The sequence below is a fragment of the Miscanthus floridulus genome, chromosome 18 (genome assembly GCF_019320115.1).
Source record: "Miscanthus floridulus cultivar M001 chromosome 18, ASM1932011v1, whole genome shotgun sequence".
NCBI lineage: Eukaryota > Viridiplantae > Streptophyta > Magnoliopsida > Poales > Poaceae > Miscanthus > Miscanthus floridulus.
The window spans coordinates 32025230-32047289 of record NC_089597.1 but is presented as its reverse complement, the minus strand read 5'-3'; the positions used below and the strand labels follow the sequence as shown (position 1 = coordinate 32047289).

Here is a 22060-nt window from a genome sequence, read left to right as displayed (position 1 = left end):
TTAACGTTCTTGTTGTAGTACCTACGCAAAATAGCAAGGTATTTAGCTATACGTACGCAAGAATCGAGCCGCTTCTCTTCTACACTATTCACTTCTAGCTCCCGTACTTCATTGACCTTGCTTTCATCGAAGTTCTCTACCCATGCTAATCTGAAAGCTATATCTGCTAGAAGGACTGCCTCAGCACCGTAAACCATAAAGTATGGTGAGACGTCGGTGTTACGACTAGGCTGAGTTCTGAGGCCCCAGACCACGGCTGGTAACTCTTTGAGCCATCTTCTGGGAGCTTTGTCATTTTCTCTGTACATCCTCTTCTTCAATGTGTCCAAAATCATACCGTTTGCCCGCTCGACCTATCCATTAGCTCTAGGGTGTGCCATCGAGACGTATTTTACAACTATGCTCCTTTCATCGCAGAAGTCCCAAAAAGCATTCCCGGTGAACTGAGTACCTAGATCAGTGATAATGCTGTTGGGTATGTCGAAGCGGTGGATGACCTGGTCGAGGAATGTAACAGCCTTTTCTGAGGATGCCTGTACCAGAGGCATGTACTCTATCCACTTAGAAAATTTGTCGATCAGCACAAAGACACTTGTAAATTTCCCAGGAGCCGGTTTGAAGGGCCCGATCATATCCAGTCCCCAGCATGCGAAGGGCCAAGAGGCTGGTATTGTCTGGATCTCATGTGCTGGTACATGGATTCTCTTGGCGAAGAACTGACAACCCTCATAGTGCTAGACTAGCTTCTCTGCATTAGCTACCGCTGACGACCAATAGAACCCCGCTCAGAAAGCCTTGCCGACCAGCATTCTCGAGGCTGTGTGGTTGCCGTAGGAGCCGGAGTGGATTTGGTCCAGGAGATGTTTGCCATCCTCCTAGGTTATACACTTCATCAAGATTTCCTCCTTTGCGTTCTTGCACCATAACTTGCCATCGATGAGTAGATACTGCTTACTGCGACGCATCAGGCACTCGTTTTCTGTCCGATCAGTGTAACCGCTGCCATCTGTCAGGTACTTGATGAAAGGTTCTCTCTAGTCGGGCTCATGCATGGTCGGAGGTGGCTTAGTGGTGCTCGACGTCGGAACCATAGCCACCAATTGCTTGTCTAGAGGCTTGTCGACCGTGGGATCTTCCTCCTCGATGGAAGACGTGAGTAGGTCTTGGACGAATACGCCATGTGGGACTTTGGCTCGGGATGATCCTAACTTTGACAGTGCATCTGCTGCTTGATTTTTGTCCCAGACCATGTGTGTGTACTCGATGCCATAAAACCTACCTTCCAGCTTTCTGATCGACTTGCAGTATGCATCCATCCTTTCACTGGTCATGTCCCAGTCCTTGTTGAGTTGGTTGATGACTAGAGTCGAGTCTCCATAGACATAGAGACGTTTAACACTGAGGTCGACCGCAATGCGCAAACCATGTAGGCATGCTTCGTATTCGATGGCATTATTAGATGCTGGGAAATAAATCCTGAGGACGTACCGGAGCTACTCCTTGGATGGTGATACGAAAAGGACTCCTGCTCCTGCGCCATCGATGTTGAGAGAACCATCGAAGTACATCTTCCAATACTCATCGGGCCCCTGAGAGGCAGGCGTGCTTAAGTCTGTCCACTCAACGATGAAATCGACGAGTGCCTGAGACTTGATTGTAGTATGGCTTGCGAATTCCAAGGAGAAGGGGCATAGCTCCATTGCCCACTTGATGATGCGCCCGTTCGCATCCTTGTTGCTAATGATGTCTCGCAAAGGGTACTCAGTCATGACCACCACACGATATCCGTCGAAGTAATGTTTCAACTTTTAGGATGTTATCAGTATGGCGTAGATCAATTTCTGGATATGTGGGTACCTAGTCTTGGATTCATTGAGCACCTCACTGATGAAATAGATTGGTCACTGTACCTTGTAGATGTGGCTGGGCTCATCGCGCTCGACCACCATGGTAGTGGAGACCACTCGATTAGTCGCCGCAATGTAAAGCAGGAGTGTTTCGTCTTCTCTAGGAGCAGTAAGGACCGGAGGTGACGTAAGGTATTGTTTTAGCTATGTGAAGGCAGCGTCTGCTTCCTCCGACCACTCAAACTTCTCGGGTGCTTTGAGCAGTTTAAAGAACGGTAATCCCTTTTCGCCTAATCTTGATATGAAACGGCTGAGAGCGGCCATGCACCCGGTAAGCTTCTGAACATCCTTCACCTTTTTGGGTGGCTTCATGTCCAAGATAGCTTTGACATTCTCTTTGTTAGGGTGTATGTCATCGTGACTGACGACATTGCCATGTAGTATGCCAGAAGGAACACCAAAGATACACTTCTTTGGGTTTAATTTCCATTGGAATGTGTTAAAGGCTGCAAAGGTGCGTTCCAGGTTGTCAACAAGGGTATGTGCTTCCTTGGTTTTGATAACTACATCATCAACATAAGCCTCGACGAGGTCGTCTTTTATCTCATCTTTGAGGCAGGCCTGTATAGCGCGTTGGTAGGTAGCCCCGGCGTTCTTGAGCCTGAATGACATGGTCGTGTAGCAGTAGGCGCCGAAAGGCGTGATAAAAGATGTCTTGATCTGATCGTCCTTTTTGAGAGTGATCTAGTGATAACTAGAGTAGCAATCGAGAAAGGAAAGCATCTCGCAACCGGCGGTTGAATCTATGACCTCGTCTATGCGAGGTAAGCCAAAGGGGTCCTTAGGGCAGTGTTTGTTGATATCAATGTAATCAATGCACATTCTCCATTCATTATTCTTTTTGCGTACAAGAACCAGGTTGGCTAACCACTCCGGATGATACACTTCTTTGATAAATCCGGCTACCAAAAGCCATGTAACTTCTACCCTAATCGCCTCCTTCATGTTGCGAGCGAACCGTCGTAGCTTCTACTTGATAGGTTTGGCCTTGCCGTTGACATTCAAGGAGTACTCGATCAAATTCCGAGGTACACCGGGCTTGTCAGCAGGTTTCCATGCGAACACATCCATGTTGCTCCTCAAGAACCTGACGAGCGCGTCTTCCTATTTGGGATCCAGGCTGGCCCCAATAAGGGCCATTTTGCTGGGATCACCATTGACTAGCTGGATCACCTTGTGCTCCTTGGACTTGACATTCTTGCGTGGAGCCTCGAGCTCTGGGATCTCTAGGTGGTCGGCCAAGGTCTTCTTAGCATCGAGCATGGTCTCGGCCATGCGAATAGAGAGGTCGTGAGCCTCTGCTATTTTGAAGCTGTCGTCCTCGTAGGTATAAGCTACGTATACGTTGCCCCTAAGGGTTAGAACTCCTTTCTCGGTAGGCATCTTTAGCACCAGATACCTGTAATGAGGTATGGCCATGAACTTGGTGAGCGATGGTCGACCCAAGATAGCATGGTAGGTGCCATCGAAGTCAGCGACCACGAAGTTGATGTAGTCGGTGCGGAAGTGGTCCGGGGTCCCAAATTGCACGGGTAGCGTGATCTGCCCGAGAGGTGTAGAGCTCTGTTCGGGGAGAACACCCCAGAACTATGCCTCGTATGGCTTGAGATCCGCCTGGGTTATCTTTAGGGCCGGTAGACTATTTTTGAACAGTATATTGATGAAGCTGCCACCGTCAATCAGCACCCTGTCGAACTAAACCTTGTTGATACAAGGATCGAGGACCAGAGAAAAACGTCATGGCTCAGGTATTGCGGCCTATTGGTCCTTTTGCTGAAGGAAATCTCACGGTGAGACCAAGGAGGGAGTCGTGGATCGGCGATGAGGTTGTCAGTGTTGGCCACGTTCAAGCAGGCGCGACCAATCAATCTGGACCGTCTGTTTGGAAAAGAAACCTAGAACTGCCTGGTCCGTTCCCCAACTCCCCTCGGCCTTGTCAGCGCATTGGCGGCTGTTGGAACCACTAAAAACCCCAATATGAAGCCATTAGTTCTCCCCACCCATTGCTTCATCTTCATTCTCCCCACCAGTTGCTTTATCTTCATTCTCCCCACTAGTTGCTTCATCTTCATTCTCCCTACCTGCCATTGCTTGCCCTGCCTAGAGCACCTTGCATTGTCATCGTGGACAATGCCCTATAAAGGTTAGATGGATTTGGTCACCCCCTCGTGCTATTTGCATTTGGTTTCAATTGGTTTTGGGTTCGGTATTAATTTTGTTCATATTAGGAATTTCTTCATTGCAATAGATGTCTTACTTTGGAAGAAGCCATTACAATGCGAGCAATAGGATCCCAGATGATGTTGTTTGCTACTTGGGGATGGAGCATTCACCTGAACCAACTGTTGATTGTTGAAGCCATTATTCGTCACCTCCTCGGACCACAAAATTTGACAAGAATCGTTCAAGACCCTGTTTGTGGAGAGATTTTTGTGCTTTGTAGGACTGGATAGGAAGTAGACATACTTGATAGATACAATGTGTCCGTGGATAGAGATGCCGTCATCTTCGCTATGGTTCACTACCTCTGGCTTTCAGGACCGCATCAACTAATTGAGTACCTTAGCAACTGCCTACCCATCCGACATTAAGTCTTAGAATTTGTGAAACTTTTATGTTAATGAAGTTTATATGTACTGATGAAATATCTGGATTAGTATGTATGAGTACTGCATAATCATTGAACTATTACTTTGGTTGAACTATTAATTGAATCAGTTGGTCTTGATTGTGGTCCATGTGTACACCTCTATGTAAGCACAGAGGATCCAAAATAGGCCTTCTTCTATAGGTGGATAGTACCCTGAACCGATGGTGACACAATATTTCATCTTGGTAGGAGTCTGAGGGGTTTGAAGGTCGTTTTGGCGCCTTGGCGGGAGGTAAAAGCGTAGACAAAAGGTGTGGGCTGACCTCTTCACTCAGAGGGTGCAACACTTTGAACCCTAACTGCTGCCTGGCTGCATCTAGCTCTAACTCTTCCCAGTGGTCGGCACCATCCTAGGGCGCCATCGCGAGATGAACACCAGCTTCCAGCAGAGGAGGCTACAATGGGTGGGGGCTGCCCATCCTGTGCCGTGTCGAGAACCATCCCTACGCATACCAGCCACCACGCTTGTGTTGCTGTGGCTTGAAGATGCCTCGGTGGATTTCATGGAGTGATGGAAACCCAGGACGTCAGTACCACAGATGTTGCAGGGCAAATAATATAACTCAATTTCTTTCTTGTTCATTCTATTTTCACAATGCAAATGCTAAAATCCTGCTATACTTATGGTAATTTGGTTTTTTCATAGCCTGACTTAGATTGTGGGTTCTTTAAGTGGCACGATCCCCAATATGGAAAATTTCTGAGGACTTTGATTTTAGATTTACATAACAAGATTTGGGAGCTGAAGGTGGAGGGCAATGTTACAACAAATGAAGAACATCAGTAGGAGGAGGAAGAGCTTATGCCACAGATTGAAGAAATGGCTAGGGTTCCAATGAAGATGATGGAAGATTTTGTACCTTTGAGAAAGAAATGTGCCTTTTGTTCTTCTTTCACCTATTTTGTACTTATCTTAGTTCTTGGCATGTTCATTGGCAAGTTGCTTAGTTCACCACAGTAGATTCAAGTATCAATTTATGATGTATCGGACTGAAATCTATCATTTTTGTACAACTATTGTTAAACTAAATAAAAGGTGATTATCTAGGTGTTCAATTTATTGAAATGTAAATGCTAGAACATCAAAGTATCAGTTGATGTGTCGGACTAAAATCTATCTCTATTGTACAACTATTGTTGAACTAAATGCAAGGTGATTAACCAGGTATTCAATTTATTGAACTATAAATGATAGTAGATCCAAGTATCAATTGATGTGTTGGAGGCATCCTACTTCCCTGTACACTAGGTCCTGGTACAGGGGCAACCAATTTATTAAACTATATATACACTCCTACGGTCCTACCACACCTTCCTCCCATCCATTCCCCACTCTACTCCCTTGCTCTGCTTCACCCTGCTAGCGTCAGACAAAAGGAAGCCTCTCATGTGCTCACTGCTCCTTCACCTCCAACCTCGCCAGCGCACAAATCTTCAGCGTACCGTCCTTGCTTCTCTGCTCCATCCGAATCTAAGGTAACCGCACTGGATCTGCTTCTTCACTAGATTCTATATTCCTTTGTATTGTTCTCTCGTGCTCTCTGCTCTATCACCTCCAACCTAGCTACAGTAATTTTATTGGATCTACAAATGAAAATGCATCTTCTCATTCTGTTGTTTGTGGCCTTGTATATCCGTGGAGTGCAGCTTGTGAGCCTTGTTGTCCTCAGTATTGGTTCACCGAATCAGTGCTTTGTGAACAAAGTCGATGAGCTAAATGAAAGGGTACCAATGGATGTGGACAGGGTTGTAGTGGTCAAGGCTCGGGATGACATGGAGATTAACAATGATCCTGTCGAGGTCGAGAACGATCTACAGGATATTATGGAGATTCACAATGATCTCATGGATGTCGACTAGGATCTGCATGGAGAATGATTAATTATGCAACCAATGATGTACATATGAAGGCCTTTTAACTTTTGCATAGTGTCGGCCTAATTAGTATCGGCATTTTAGCTTTTGCCATGCTTGTTAGCTTGGTAGTGTCCACCTACTTATTCGGTATTAATGTATGGAACTCAATTTGGATTCCTTTCAATCCAAACATTAAGATTGTGTGCCTTAGTGTTCATCACTATATCATACGGTGATAATAGGACCCAACCACCGGTGATGGTACTGTGCATTCATCGCCGCTTAGTTGCAAAATTTATAATCCTATGTTTGAACCCTCTCACGTGAAACTGATGAAAGTTTGATTCCTGCGTGGCATAAAAGTTACGCAGAGAGCAAGCAACCCCTACCCCAACATCCCCCTAACCCTCCCCCCCCACCGCTGCCCCCTCCCTCTCCCACACACACATAGCTTTTCTTGTCCTCATTGCTATTGTTTGTTATCACCGCTCCTGCTCATCACCACTGCTCAGTTCTTGCTCCACACTGGTGCACATCACTGGCTTGCCCTCATAGATCCATCGGCGCATTAACTGCTACTGTCAATGGTGTTGCCACTCGTGCTCACCACCGTAAGATCCAAAGGCAAGTGTAATAAGGCCTTACTTGCATCATCGTTCCTTCTCCTCGAAACTCATCTCCTTACTAATGTTTATTGATGCAATTCCACGGTAGGACAACCTCATCTCTTCGGTTGCTGGTGTCCTTCCAGATGAAGGAGGCCTGCAACATGAGGAACGTAGTGGACAACCTCTTAGACAATGTTGTTTGCCGACATCTTCAGCTACCTCCCCGCCCTGTCCTTGTGCTACTACAAGTGTGTCTGTCACTCCTAGAGGCACGTCATCTCTGACTCCTATCAACATAAGAAGCTTTCATAGACTATTGTCAGCTTCTTCTATGGCAGCTTGTGGAAGGGCAATCGCCACTTCACCAGCATCACTGGTCAATGGCCCTCCTTGTCCTTCTTGCCCTCCCCCTTAAAAAAGTCCTAGTCTCAGATTGTTGCAGTGGCCTCATCCTTTGCTGGTGTGCTGGGCTTGATGGATTATGTCGCTATGTTGTCTGCAATCCGGTGACCCACAAATGGCATGTACTATTGTGTAGCATCTGTTTTGTTGGTCAGGCTCGCTTAGGTTTTGACCCAATGTTCTTGCACTTCCATGTGATTGAATTTGTTGAGGTGGAGGGTGCGTGCATAGGTGTGGAGGTCTACTCATCTAAAACTCTAGCATGGATCTTTAAGGAATCTAAATGGGGCGAGGGTAGTATTTTTCTATATTCAAAATCGAGAAGTGTTTTTCTTAATGGTTTTATGCACATGGTTGAGTACTCTATGATAGTTATTGTGGATATGGAGGGAGAGACATGGATGACAATTCGTAAAGTAGGTGGTGTTGAAATGTCCATCCATCAGGCTTAGTGTCACCTGTGTGTTTGTTGTGCTAATTTTCGCAATAGGTCTTGGCTTTTAGTGTGGAAACTTGAAGACAATGGTACTGATAACTAGATTTTAAAGCATATTGTGGACATAGAGGAACTGTTTGGACACATGAATATTAAAGTTGGTTCTGAGCTTTATGATGAGGAGCATAGAGTGATTAGAGTTCTCCTAGAATAGAATTTCATTTTCCATGTTGGGAAGGATAGAACATTGATTGCATATGACATGGACCGCAGAAAGGTTCATGTCATCCATGCCCATGTCATCCACTTTTGTAGATCAAGAGGGCATTTCCATATGAACATGCCTTACTACCTTCCTTATATTCCCTTGTTCATGGAGTCTTTAGCAGAGCAGTAAAGGTGCATTTTATGTATTTCGTCATCACGATAGTCTTTGTTCAGGTAGGGTGTTGTTTTCATTCTATGTATGTATAGGCTAATTTTGGCTTGTTAACTAAAGGAATGGTATGTTCAATATTATTAATTCTACTGCTTCATTCAGGTTGTGGATCAGAGATGAATACAAGGGGTTCCATGGTGCATTGGGTACCAATCCGAAGGATGCACTAATTATATTCATTTTGCCTTGTAAGCAGGAGTGCCACATATAAGGAGCACATCTATGTTGTTTCGTTATGTAAGTCTATATAGATCAGTACCTTTAGTATGCTCTATGTAGCGCTTGTGTTAGGACATCAGTTGAGAAATATGTTATGGTAGCGTCCATTGTTGTTGTAAAAACTACTCTTGTTTGTGAACATGATTTATGGATGTAATGATTATATATATGTATGCTTTGTGTTCATCAAGCTATTAAGGGCCCAGCTGAATTAGTAACTATTGTGAAACATGATGAAATTCTATCACCATCGCTATAGGTATGATGCGGCAAGGATCAAAAGTATATCACTGACGAATCCTTTAGTAACCCAACACCGACTAAACGATCATCAAAGGCAGATCGTGGTGCAAGGCGATAGTGACCATGACCTTTATACTAGCAGATCATACGCTGAAGCGATGGTGGTGTTAACATCTACATAGGCATCTCAGCCATCGAACCGACAGTGAACCCACACCACTGACAGTCGGGTCAAAGTACAAGGCGATGGTGCTGGTGACCACTACACAGGGTGTTCATGTGCCTACACGATGGTTTTGATAGCCTCGACACAGTAGGATCATTTGCTAATGCAGCGGTGTTAGTGTACATCCACAGCTAGGTCATGCTCCAATGCGACTGAAGTAAGGACCTAATCACGGACGGATCATAAGCTAATCGGCGGTGTTAGTGTACAGCGTAGTCTGTCCTAGATGGCGATGGTGAAGGCTATGACCATCACTGTTGATAGCTTACTACCGAGGCTAAAATTGGACTACGATGTGGGTTACGATGTGACTATGAAAGGTGCGAGTGTAGTAGTGAATGGCTGGGCTAGTTTGGATGCTGGCGGCCGATAGGGCTGAGTACTTCTGGGTCATAGTTCTTGAGGTTGCCGGTGCGGAAACAACGGGTTTAGCTACCAATGAGGAACCTTGAGACGGGTCGATACGGGACTGAGTCTTTCTCAAGAGTGCTTCAGGATTATCAATGAAGTTTATCGGCAAGGAGAAACCAGTCATACACTACCTATTTTCACTCAAAGGATAAAATAAACAAGGGTAAGTCTGCCAGAGTAGTGATGAATAATTATGGTTATAGTCCTAAGTAGAAGTAAATCAAAACTTTATACTTAATGCCTTCCCTGGAAATAGTGCTAGAAATGTTGGTTTGTATTCTTAACATTCACGTGTTTTAATAAGCAAGTGCATGGATATCGTTGTAGAATTTCACTGGGAGTATTCTAGATATCTATTGATATTTCCTATGCTCATGTAGAATATTCCGCAAGCGCACTGAATACCGTTGTAGCATTTCACCCCGGAGTATTCCAGGGTATCGTATTTATCCACAGGGAAGCAATGGCTAAAGAAGTTGATAGTTATCCATCATGTATCCACTAACTAGTATATCAACTAGACAAAAATGGGGGTAAGTGATATACGATAAGATAGGGTGACACACAAGAAGTTCTACCCTAGAAAGGTAGACTGAAAGCATAACTAAGTGGGAGGACAACGAGTGAGGGAGTTTCCTAAGTTCTTCTCTATCACAAAGGTTCTTTATTAGATATAGCTTAGAAACATAACTTAGCATAACAAGATTAATGAGCACACACAAAGCACTTTGGAGCTCTGTTTCGGTCAAGCACAACAAAAGATAACTTGTGTCATTACAACTTTGGGCCCTATGCTTTAAGAACTTGCCCAAACACATGGTGTATTACAGAGACTGGATGGTGGGGCTATCACCACCCACTAGCTACCACGCATCCGAGGAGCAAGCCGCAAACACAGGAATATACTCTAGCCTAAGCATCATGCTTACACTACTGTATACTACTCTAGTTCCCAATGGAAGATCAAACTAGAGCACTCAACTAAGAGCAGAGAAACCGCACATGGGTGTGAACATTACTCTAATTATATACTACTCATACTATACTAGGCAACCAAAAGTATTACTACAATAAATGTATTGTAACACATATACTAGCAAGATAAGTGAATAAAGAAGATACTAATATATTGCATAGAAAGTAATTATATTGAAATAAGAAAAGTACTACAAGAGATACAAAGCTATACCAGACTCCTGAAAGCCGCTCCTGACTCTAGGAAGAGCTCCTCTTCACTCGAACTCCCACTAAAGCTCACACTAAGAGTACATCTTGAGAGTAGAGAGAGTTTCTCCTATGGTTTGTGTTACATGTGAGGGGTGAGGGTCCTATTTATAGTGGAGAGGTGGAGTAGGGGCTACTCCATCACCACGTCAGTGATCTGTGGGAGAGCACCTCCACACCTTTGGATGAAACTGCCTTTGATCAAGGGCTAGGATGCTCCACCTACCCACAACTGACTTAGGAAGGTCGGTAAGTAATCGGCATAGCAAGACGGGCCCTTCTAGAAGGCCTGCCACATTAGGAGACACCCCTTGGGGCCTCCATTTGTGCAACCCAACCTTCCCTTGGGTCCTATCATGTGTAAAGAGGCTTTGGACCAAGTTTTATAGGGTTTGGGCTTAGTGTGGGGTTGCCCAACGTCCCTGCACGTCGCCCGATGCCCCTGTGCCTCTTGTTTCAGCACGACCTGTTTCACGATCTTCCAAAAGGCATAACTGTCATCCGGACTCCGAATTAGGTGAACCAAAACTCAATTTCACGTATCTCGATGAGTTCTTCGACATGGTGTAGTTAAAATCAGCATTTGGTGAAGTTTTTTTACCATGTATATAGCCATCTTGTTCCTACACTCACATAGTCATCACAACTTGTGGAAATGGTTAGAAATAAGCCCTGTGACTATGGTTTATGTCATTTATATCACCAATTTAGGCATAGTTGATGGTCTAAAATGAGGTGTTAATGACCATCAACAATATCATTATTCTAGGTACCTTTGATTATATGCTTACCATTTTAGCACATTATTTATTCTCAATGCAATTTTATAAGTCATTTTTAACATCCATAAATATACTAAAGTGTATTGAAAACCAAGGAAAGATTGGAAAAACCTATTTTAAGTATTCTAGGGTTTCCATACTTTTCTCCATTGCTGTTTTTAAGCTCACCTAGTTGCTTTTCTTTCCCCTTGATTGAAGCCAAGTCTAATTCAAGGTAGATTCATGGAGTGTTATATGATCTTATATCCTTTTTGTGTTTCTATAGTTTTGTTGAAAGCTAGTGCATATGTTGGAATCCTAGAGACAACACTTTGCTTGGTTTGAAACAAAAATTGGCATCAATACCATGGCAACGCAATAGCCAATAGAACACCTAGTTCTAGTTTTCTTTGGCTCGGGATGTTTCTCAGTCATTTTTATACTACAAATCTTCCATTTCTCAGCTTAATGTACAATATTTTCACTAACCAATGATAAAAAAAGAAACAAGTCAGCTTATAAGTACAATAATGCATTTACTTGGTATCCATGCAATGTATAACTATCTATTATAAAAATTTAATTTCCTTTCATTCTCATTTTATATATGAATATGGTATAAAACTATTGAATGCCATATCATGAGAACATATATGTATATTTATATAGAAGATTCGAATTGTTCATGATCATTTATGTAGTGGCAACTCATAGATATAGATCAGTGGTGTCACAATCATGAGAATTCACTTCTGAAGACATAGTCAACTAATAGTAGTCAAATCAGGTGCCAGTATCCTACCATATTGTGTGCTTGAGATCAGTAGTGGTGGTGGTATGTCCATTCATGACCACATCAATGGTTATGTATGTGGGTGTATAAGCGTGTCGCTTGACATCTCATTTGCTTGACCAAAGTGGTCTAATATGAGATCAACGAGATAGGAGTGCTATCTTGACAAGCAGTATTCCTAAACTATATAAATTATAATGTACATTAACAAATAAATATATATTTATGACTCAATATATTTGACTTTATTTTAAAAAAAACTATTGTCTGCTCGATACCATAGTTGGACAATTAATAAAAACCAGAACAAAAATATTCACCGCAAGGCCTATAAATACATGACCTTGTCCTTTTTGTTCTCCCTATCCCAATATCCCTCATCCTGGTTCATACTAACATCTATCATGTGTAGTATTGAAACCCCATGGATCCCAATTTTGGAGAGTGGAATGCCTATGAGATCATGATGGCGAAAGACCTCATAGCTAGCCACAACTCCAACAATAATTATGCTTACAAGATGTACAAGAAGCACACTGACATTGTGGATGTTCTCCAAGCAAGGTTTCCTACAAAGGGAAAGCATCAGGTAATCAACTTGTATGTTGATCTCATGGTGGAGATGTTGCATACGATGTTGAGCAATGACTAGCATGCAACATCGAGTAGCAATCTTGTTCATGAAAAACTTGAGATGCCACTAGACGTTCTAGCCATGGAAAGCATGGAAATGTTGGGTGGTTATCTGGTAGAGGAGAGTGGGGCCAAGAGGAAGGCGGAGGAGGCTCCGTGTAGGCAACTCGCTCCACTGATAGAGAGGCAGCGCCCTATGAAGTTTTGGACCAAGGATGAGCACATGTCAATAATTTTCTATATGTTATCAATTCCTTTCACACACACATTTGAATTTTGATATTTTTATTTAGGACACACTATTTTTTCAAATGCTTTGCATATCCTTGTGTGAATTATTAATTAGTACATATTCTAAGAATGCCATGTGGGTTATTCATTATCATTAGGCATGCATTGAGATCTTTTTTGACAAGGGTATTGAGAGTATGGACATGTGATTTGTGTGATATATCATTGTTTTAACATGAAGCTAACTCATTGTAGGAAGTTTCTCCATGGCCTACTTGTGTTTGGCCACGGTGACTGGAAAAATATCTCTCGGTACTTTGTTACCACCAAGACACCGATGCAAGTATCCAACCATGCCCAAAAGTACTTTCGTAGGATGGATGCCACCAAGAAACAACGTTGCAGCATCAATGACTTAGATCTCTATGATGTTGAGCCCTGGCTGCAAAATAATGCTTCTAGTTTGGAGGGGCTCACCTTCAATGGCGGCACCTATGTTGGTATATTTTAAAGCTTTCATCTGGAAATATTTTAAGTATTGTATCTATAGGGAAACATGTGAGACTAACTACGGTTTAACTTAACTAAGGTTAGCAACAAGGTTAGGATAAATAGGAGCGTAGAGAGGAAAACTAAGGTTCTCTAATTTTGACTTGGGTAAGCTATGTCTTCTACTATTCAACTAGGGACATTACTAGGGAAAGACACCAGCAGAGGATGCTTTCCTTTGCAACCGCATCCTACGTGCCTTTACAAACAGGAGGTGGACTACAGAGGATTCAACGAGGCTATAAGAGTCACCCTCATGAGCTACCATCGATTCGGAATGCAGGATGCATCTACGATTAACCTAAGTCTAAGCACCATGCTTACACTTATAATTAATACTTTACTCCCCCTAGGAAGAGAATAAAGCACTCAAACATGTCACAAACCTGATGAACAATATAAAGATGATGCTTACTTAGATCAGAAGTTGATTACTAGAGAAATCTCAAAGGCAAGCTCAAATAGAACTTGAATCCACCAAGGTACAGGCCGTAGAGAGAGCACCGATAGGCCGACACCTCCTCCAAACTCTTCCCTCACTCTCTATCTCACTATTATTTACAAGACTAGATCCTATGGCGGACTAATCTTCTCTTGATTTGCTGGCTCTGATCCTGACGAGGAGAATATGAATTAGGGTTTCAGGTTGGCTTTAGGGAGGGAGGGAGGGGCTGGTATATATAGGCCAAAGCATCAATTTTAGACCCTTGGATCAAACTAACTTGAAAGAACGATGTAGATGCAATATAGGAGGCAGTGGGAAATCAACGTACGAAGGAGGGGCTGACCGGTGGGACCCACAGGCCGACCGACCTGTAGGTGGGGCCGACCGGACACCCATGTTAGCCTCTCACGGTCATCTTTGGGGGAGAGTCTCCTGGAGTCTTCTAGAGTCTTTCCACGCTGTTTACACGGTAGAATTCCATGATTTCCTTTGACGAATAAGTCCTCCTTGGTTGTTTTCTGATTAAATCCTATTGAAAACACAGATTCACCAAAACTCATGGAATTTATTAGTTTAAACCCCTATACCAATGTTTGGTGATGGAATTAAGTATATATGTAGGTTGTGTTGACGATTTATAAATAATGTTAGTGATCGTCAACAAGCTCCCCCAAGCTTAACCTTTGCCAGTCTCTGAGCAAAGCTAAACTCAACAATTGCATTAGGAGTTGCTACAATGCTTTCACACCTCAAAAGTACACATGCGTTCAATCAAAAAATATCCTCTAGATTAGAATAAACTAATCTTACTTTCAAACTTACCCATATTACCTTCAACCATGGGGTTTCTTAGCCTTCACTTGGGTCTTGAGCAATTGAAAGATAGAACGATCAAGTCAAGCACTATGTCTCAAATTCTTTGTTCAACATCATTCTAGAGTTTTTATAAATTTTTAAAATAAAACTTAGAGATTCCATTGTATGACACTCTCAAGTCTATCAATATATATGGTACTTGTGGATCCTCACCAAAGCAATAAAGATGTTATGCCCTTTTTTTCTTCCTACAACTAAAGCTTATGTGGAGTTCATAGGTAGGGAGAAAGCTAGGGCATACTTGTAGTGCATATATTATAAAGTCAAACCTAGGATCCTAACAGAGTTGAGTCACACAATCAAATCAAGATATGCATGTGTGTGGAATATGTGGTGGATATATATGGTGGCTAATCCTAATTCTACTTTCCTCCTTAAAAGCTTATCTCTCTTTTGAAACTTGGAAACAATTGCTAGAGAGCAGGGGGCTATCTTATTCATCTCTTTTTTTCAGGCGGGAATCTAAGTACCCATTGTTTTAGATATCTCGGACACTTATCTATTTTTTCTCAACTTTTTTTTCTTTATCTTCCTTTTTTATGAATAACTTTTGCATAGCCCCATGTCTCTTTTCTGCAACAAAACTTTAGAGAGATAGCAACAAGAACTTGGAGCATTTATTTGGTGGATGAAAAATCTATCAAGTATGTTTTTATGTTCACTCCCAGTGTAGGAGTAAAACATTTTTGGGTGGATCTAGATGGAAGGCATGTTTTTGCGCCTACCCCCAGTGTAGGAGTAGTGCATATGTGAGTGGTGTGTATGTGATCTTGATTTCAAGAGCATGACAAGCCTCTCATAAGGGTCAACAAAGCTTGACTGAACTCAATGCAAAGCAAGCAACATATATGAGTGGAAGTTTTCCTAGCCTAAATAACATGTATGGCTCTGGTAGGAATTCAAGCTTTGTCAAACAAGAACTCATCATGTAGTATTTTTGTGTTTTTCAAAATATAAATCTCCGGAACTTTAGTGTCACTTGGAACAAGATAAATAGCAGCTCAGACCTTCTCATATCATATCCGTCAATTACCAAGACTTAGATCAAGCATTTGCTACCCACAAGTTTCAAGTTTAGAGTAAACCCTTATGTCAAAACAATCTTATCTAAAACTCGTTAGAATTCAAGGCTGAAAGTTAGGTACTTGAAAGGAGTTACAACAGAGCAACTATTCATCATTTCCATTCAAGAGATTATTCTAGGTCCTCTTTATTTTATTCAGCTCTTAAAAACAAACTATCATAGACACATTTTTATTTTGTTTCTATTTTTAGATCACACATTATTACTATAACTATATATATTTATTATGAGGATAACTTTTTATTTTGTTTTCATTCATCAATTTTTTTAACTATATAAAAAACTAAAAACTAAAACAAAAGGAGAAAGAATACTTACCTAGATACATGGGAGTGCTTCTCCCCCAAGCTAGCTCTTTCGATGAGGGTTCGGTGTTGTAAGTCCTTTGATCCGGACTTTTCCTTGTGAAGTTCATTGATCAAGCACCTTGGTTCGTTCTGAAGATGAGGATTCTTGTGATGACGCTTTCAATGGTGATGTCACCTTCTTCCGCCAAACCTATCTTGGTTTTGAGTTTTGATTTTAGTTTGGCAGGTTTAGGACCTTCACTTGTAGAAGTTTGGGGAATCAACTGGAAGTGTGTCTTGCTCATAAAACAAGATAGAGATCAAGTGCATGGGCTCTGTTGGTGGAAAAACACCAACAGAACTAAAACTTTACTTATTCTTCTCTAACCTTAGGCATATTGAACAAGATGAAGTTAATGTTGTGTGTTTTGTTCAATTATGTCATGGGTGATAAGATCAAAAGATTGAGCATGAGTGTAGCATTTAAGCACATTTGGCAAAAAGGGTTGAGTTTCTTAACCCATGGAAGGATTGTCTATCTATAAATCTTTACGTGATTACGACTATCATCTTTCAAAGATAAGATGTGCAAAGTTTTAGATCATTTGGTTAAGGCTATGAGATCAAGAAAATGGTGCTAGGAACAAGCTCGAAGAACTAAACATGTTGAGTTGGTCAAATTGGATCGAGTAAGTTGTGACTAAAACTTGTTTGTTTATTATTTATGTGCCTACCAGAATCAAGGGATTTTTTTTAAATAATGGCCATTTACCTTTGGATGTTACCTTTGTCATTGGGGCATGGTAGCACCATATGATGAAGGGTAGATGACTCATGATGGTCCTTTCCTTTTTGCTTGAGGTTTTCCTTGTTCGGCTAGCCTCATAGCTTGAGCTGTTCATGAGCTTCTTGTCTCCTAGGTTGCAGTCCTTCTTTCTTATCCTTTTATTATGCCATCTTTTTGCTCTTCAATCTTTTGACACCCTGTTAGACCTTCTGTCTCTCTCATTATTTTATGCCTGCAAAGGATTAGTGGACAACACATACCCGAAGAAATATACAATTTTGAAACATGGGTTGTTTGTCTAGAATTTAGTAGTTTTTATCCATGCTAATGAAAAGATGGTTTTAGGATTACTTTAGCATAGGTTTTGTTTATCATGTTCTATACAAGCATGGCTTAGGGCAAAGGTAACTTGCAACAAAAGACAAAGTGAATGAACTTTGGTACATACAGTTCTTCCATCCATGATGAATGAGTTGTGTCTTCTTTGTGCAATATTATTGGAGTTCGTCATGTGCCTTGCTTCATCTCTGATTTGAATTCATCTCGTGACTTACCCAAATTGAATTGAGAGTTTTTTGCAGGGGTTAGTCCAACAAAATATCCAGTATCTGCTAAGGCAATTTTTAGTTCAATAACCAAACTGGACCCTATGTCTAATTTGATTAAGTAAGGTATTTTAACCTAAGCACCTCGCTTAACTTAAAATGCCTTTGGAAGTATGTCGAGTACTTCCAAACCAAAATTTACTATGGTAGACAAAGGTAACATGAAAGCACTATAGAGATTTACTCAAACGGAGATGAAAGAACATGATTGTTATTTAGCAAATTGAGCATGGCTTAAAGGTAGAGACAACCAAAATTAGCAACATGGCATAAGATTTTTTTAGAGAAGATTATCCCCCACACTTGAATTTTGCAAGGCAAAATTAAGTTTGGATGGATATGATTCATTGTTGCATGATAATTGGTTGGACATACCTTGAGTAGTCATCCTTTATTCTTTTCACTTCAAATCTGAATGGTTAGTGATAAAAATGTCTGAAGGAATATTTTGACAACTATGTTTCTATTCTTATTTCACAAGGTATCACAACAGAAGGTGAAAACTCATATTATCTTCTGAAAGTGCTTGCTTTAGGACAAAAGCTTGTCCTCGGGAAACCTTCAAATTGCGCTTCTAATTGGTGAAGTGGTTTCCCCTCCAACACCAATCTTCATGTACCTATCTCAAGATTCATGCCAATGAGATTTGTAATATTTATGATAAACATATGCATCTACAATCACCCTTTCAAAGTCTTTATGAACAGGAAGCACGAGGGGGTTGAAGATCTCATGTGTGGCAATGTTGGAGAGACTAATTAATTTAGGAGATTTCTCATGTGAGCATGGATTTGATGAGGTTTTCATGAAATAACTTCCATGCTCATCGATGTCATCTTCCTTTTCAAGCTCCAAGGGTGTTTCTTTATGAATGCCTATAGGCGGAAACATTGTCTCCATCATTCCATGCCTATGACATGCATTGGGTGTTTTATTGTCCAAGATTTTCCATAGATTGGTGGCTCTCGAGTTGATCTCGTCTAAGGCCTCCTCCAAACTTGGATGAGTCATGTTTGTAAAAGAGATTTATTTAAGCTCACTGTTTGAATCTAGACCAAGTTTGGATTCTACCCATAATGCTTTGTCCTTGTCCATCCATTCTTTAGCAATGGCATATGTATTCTTAATACATTCTTGCCATTGTCATTGCTCTTCTTGGTCATCCTTGTGGCCTTCATGATTCCTATACTCTGGATGTCTTAACGATTTCTAGGGTCATCATGAAACTTAAGAGAAAGAGCATAAGAGGGATCATCGGGATCAAGGATGGTTTGAGAGATGGGTTTAGCTAAACATCTAATGTGGGTATAGAAGGGGAGAAGATAGGAATGGCTTCCAAATGACTTGCTCTCCTTCTATGGGTTCACTAGACATGCCATCCTTGAATTCTTCCCAATGTCCTATATGGGAATAAGGACACTTTCTAAGAGGTCTCTTCTTGAGAGGATTTGAATTATATTCGCTCGAAGGTCTCTTATGAAGGTGAGAATTTAAGCTTTTCCCAAAATCAGCATAAAAAAGATCATCCTTAATTTCAACACGGATTCCCAAAGGTGGAATTCCTTGTTCTCTTGGAGGATTTTGGGGTATTGATGGTTTGGGATTGATAGCTAAACCTTAGGATTGAAGTGGTTGTGATTTGGCTATCAAAACTTCCTCTTCTTGTTTGGGAGATGATTCCTTCTCTTCCTCAGAGAGTTTATTAGGAATGCTAGTGTAGGGAGTCCTTCCACTAATTCTATCAAGCATAGACCTTGCTTCACTAGCAGATAAATGAAGAAAAGCTCCTCTAGAGGCTACATCAAGGGATTCCCTAGAATCCTTGCTAAAACCCATATAAAAATGTTGAAGAAGTATATGGTCTTGAATGGCAAGGTTTGGGCCAATGATGATGAGTTTGTTAAAATGATCCCACGATGTACCAAGAGATTCTTCTTCTAGTTGTCTAAAATTTAGAACCTCTTTTCGAAGGCTAACCACTTTAGAGATGGGAAAGAAACGTAAACAAAATTTAGAGCATAGCATTTTCCAATCTCCTTGCATACTTCCTACGGTTAGACTATACCATTGTTTAGCTCTTCCCATCAAAGAGAACGGAAACAACTTCCATCTTAAGGTCTTGTCAGACATGCTAGTGATACGCAAGCATGTGTAGGTCTGTTCAAACACTTGTAGTATGGGTTTTTGTTACCTTCCCCTGAGAAGGATTTATCCCGAATCAGTTTTATTAAATACAGGCGCAGCTCATAACTAGGTGTTATGATAGGCTCTAAAGATTCTGGTGGCTTTAGGCTTGCGCTTGAGGGTTTAGCATATTGATAGATAGGAGTGGAATCCATGCTAAAAGAAAAAGTAAAACAAAAGAAAGAATAAAAGATAAAAGGTTAAGCTAGGCTTGTAGTTAATTCAGCAATCGTTTCCCCAGCAACGGCGCCAGAAAGCTTGTTGGTATATTTTAACGCACGTAGATAAATCCGCAAGCACACGGATACCGCTGTAGCTTTCACCCAGAAATATTCTAAGTATCGTATCCATAGGGAAACGTGTGAGACTAACTATGGTCTAACTTAACTAAGGGTAGCAATAAGGTTAGGATAAATAGGAGCGTAGAGAGGAAAACTAAGGTTCTCTAATTTTGACTTGGGTAAGCTATGTCTTCTACTATTCAACTAGGGATATTACTAGGGAAAGACACCAGCAAAGGATGCTTTCCTTCGCAACCGCGTCCTACGTGCCCTTACAAATGGGAGGTGGACTACAAAGGATTCAACGAGGCTATAAGAGTCACCCTCGCGAGCTACCACCGATCCGGAATGCAGGATGCATCTATGATTAACCAAAGTCTAAGCACCATGCTTACACTTATGATTAATACTTTACTCCCCAAGGAAGAGAATAAAGCACTCAAAAGAGTCGCAAACCTGATGAATAATATAAACAAGATGCTTACTTGGATCAGAAGTTGATTACCAGAGAAATCATAGAGGCAAGCTTAGATAGAACTTGAATCCACCAAGGTACAAGCCATTAAGAGAGCACCAATAGGCCGGCACCTCCTCCAAACTCTTCCCTCACTCTCTATCTCACTATTATTTACAAGACTAGATCCTATGGAGGACTAATCTTCTCTTGATTTGCTGGCTCTGATCTTGACAAGGAGAATATGAATTAGGGTTTTAGGATGGCTTTAGGGAGGGACAGGGGCTGGTATATATAGGCCGGAGCATCAATTCTGGACCCTCGGATCAAACCAACTTGAAAGTACGGCGTAGATATAATCTAGGAGGTGGTGGGAAACCGACGAACAAAGGAGGGGTTGACTAGTGGGACCCATAGGGTGGCCAGCCTACAGGTGGGGCCAGCCACCCCCCCATGTTAGCCTCTCACGGTCATCTTCGGTGGAGAGTCTCCTAGAGTCTTCCCACGCTGTTTACACGGCGGAATTCCGTGATTTCCTTTGATGAATAAGTCCTCCTTGGCGGTTTTCTGAATAAATCCTGCTGAAAACATAGATTTACCAAAACTCATTGAATTTATTAGTTTAAACCCCTATACCTATGTTTGGTGATGGAATTAAGTATATATGCAGGTTGTGTTGATGGTTTATAATTGATGTTAGGGACCGTCAACAACCTACAACCCAAAACACAATGGGACTAGTGTCCATCTCACCGCCATGAACAACCTGGACCAACAGATCTTGTTACCATCCTTGTACCATGCTGACCAGGCAAGCAGCAATAATAGCTTGGCTGCTACCTTAGCTGTAGGCCAACAACAATAGATGTGGGCTAGTGGTTCTCATGTTGCTCCAGTGATGGAGAGGAATGGCAGCAAGACAACCTGGGTTGGTGATCAGGAGGGATATTTTCTAATTGATCAATGGATGATGAACATGGATATGAACTAGGTTGACATATAGCCTATAGTAACCTAAGATGCATGGAAACTTATTAATCCATCATACACCTGTGTGCTATAAGTACTATGTCGTATTGTGGAGGAATAATTTCAGTGAACCTTTGTAATGAACTACTATATGCATGTGTCTATGCTTTATTGTGTTTCTTGCAAGGTTGTTAAAATTATGATCTTGAATTAGATTGAAACTTGAATCATAGGATCACAAATCCTAGGAGATCATCACTTCTAGAGTCATAAGATCGAAACGATCATGGCATTGTTGGAAGTTATGCAACCTGCTCATACTGCAAGTGTATAGTGATGTTGTAGCACTTTTCCCTAAGGATATTCCAAGGTTTCTACTGACTCAGGGAACAAACGAGAGGACTAATAGGGAAGGAAACATCACCCTTGGGCTAGTAGATCTTCTTAAACGATTGTTGGTTGCCTATACACAAACACATGCAATGGGCTAGTCACAAGG

General features: G+C 41.6%; 1 protein-coding gene across 1 annotated transcript; it reads left to right on the top strand.

Annotated features, from left to right (window-relative positions):
• Positions 1-12600: 12600 nt before the first annotated feature.
• Positions 12601-13551, top strand: LOC136523614 (uncharacterized). Its single transcript, XM_066517236.1, has 2 exons — positions 12601-12800; positions 13296-13551. The coding sequence occupies exons 1-2, from the start codon at positions 12601-12603 to the stop codon at positions 13549-13551; spliced, it is 456 nt and encodes a 151-aa protein (XP_066373333.1).
• The last annotated feature ends 8509 nt before the right edge of the window (positions 13552-22060 follow it).

Coding starts and splice junctions, on each gene's coding strand:
- LOC136523614 (XM_066517236.1), top strand. CDS start 12,601: ATGGATCCCAATTTTGGAGAGTGGAATGCCTATGAGATCATGATGGCG. Junction 12,801..13,295: donor GTTGATCTCATGGTGGAGAT/GTTGCATACGAT, acceptor AACTCATTGTAG/GAAGTTTCTCCATGGCCTAC.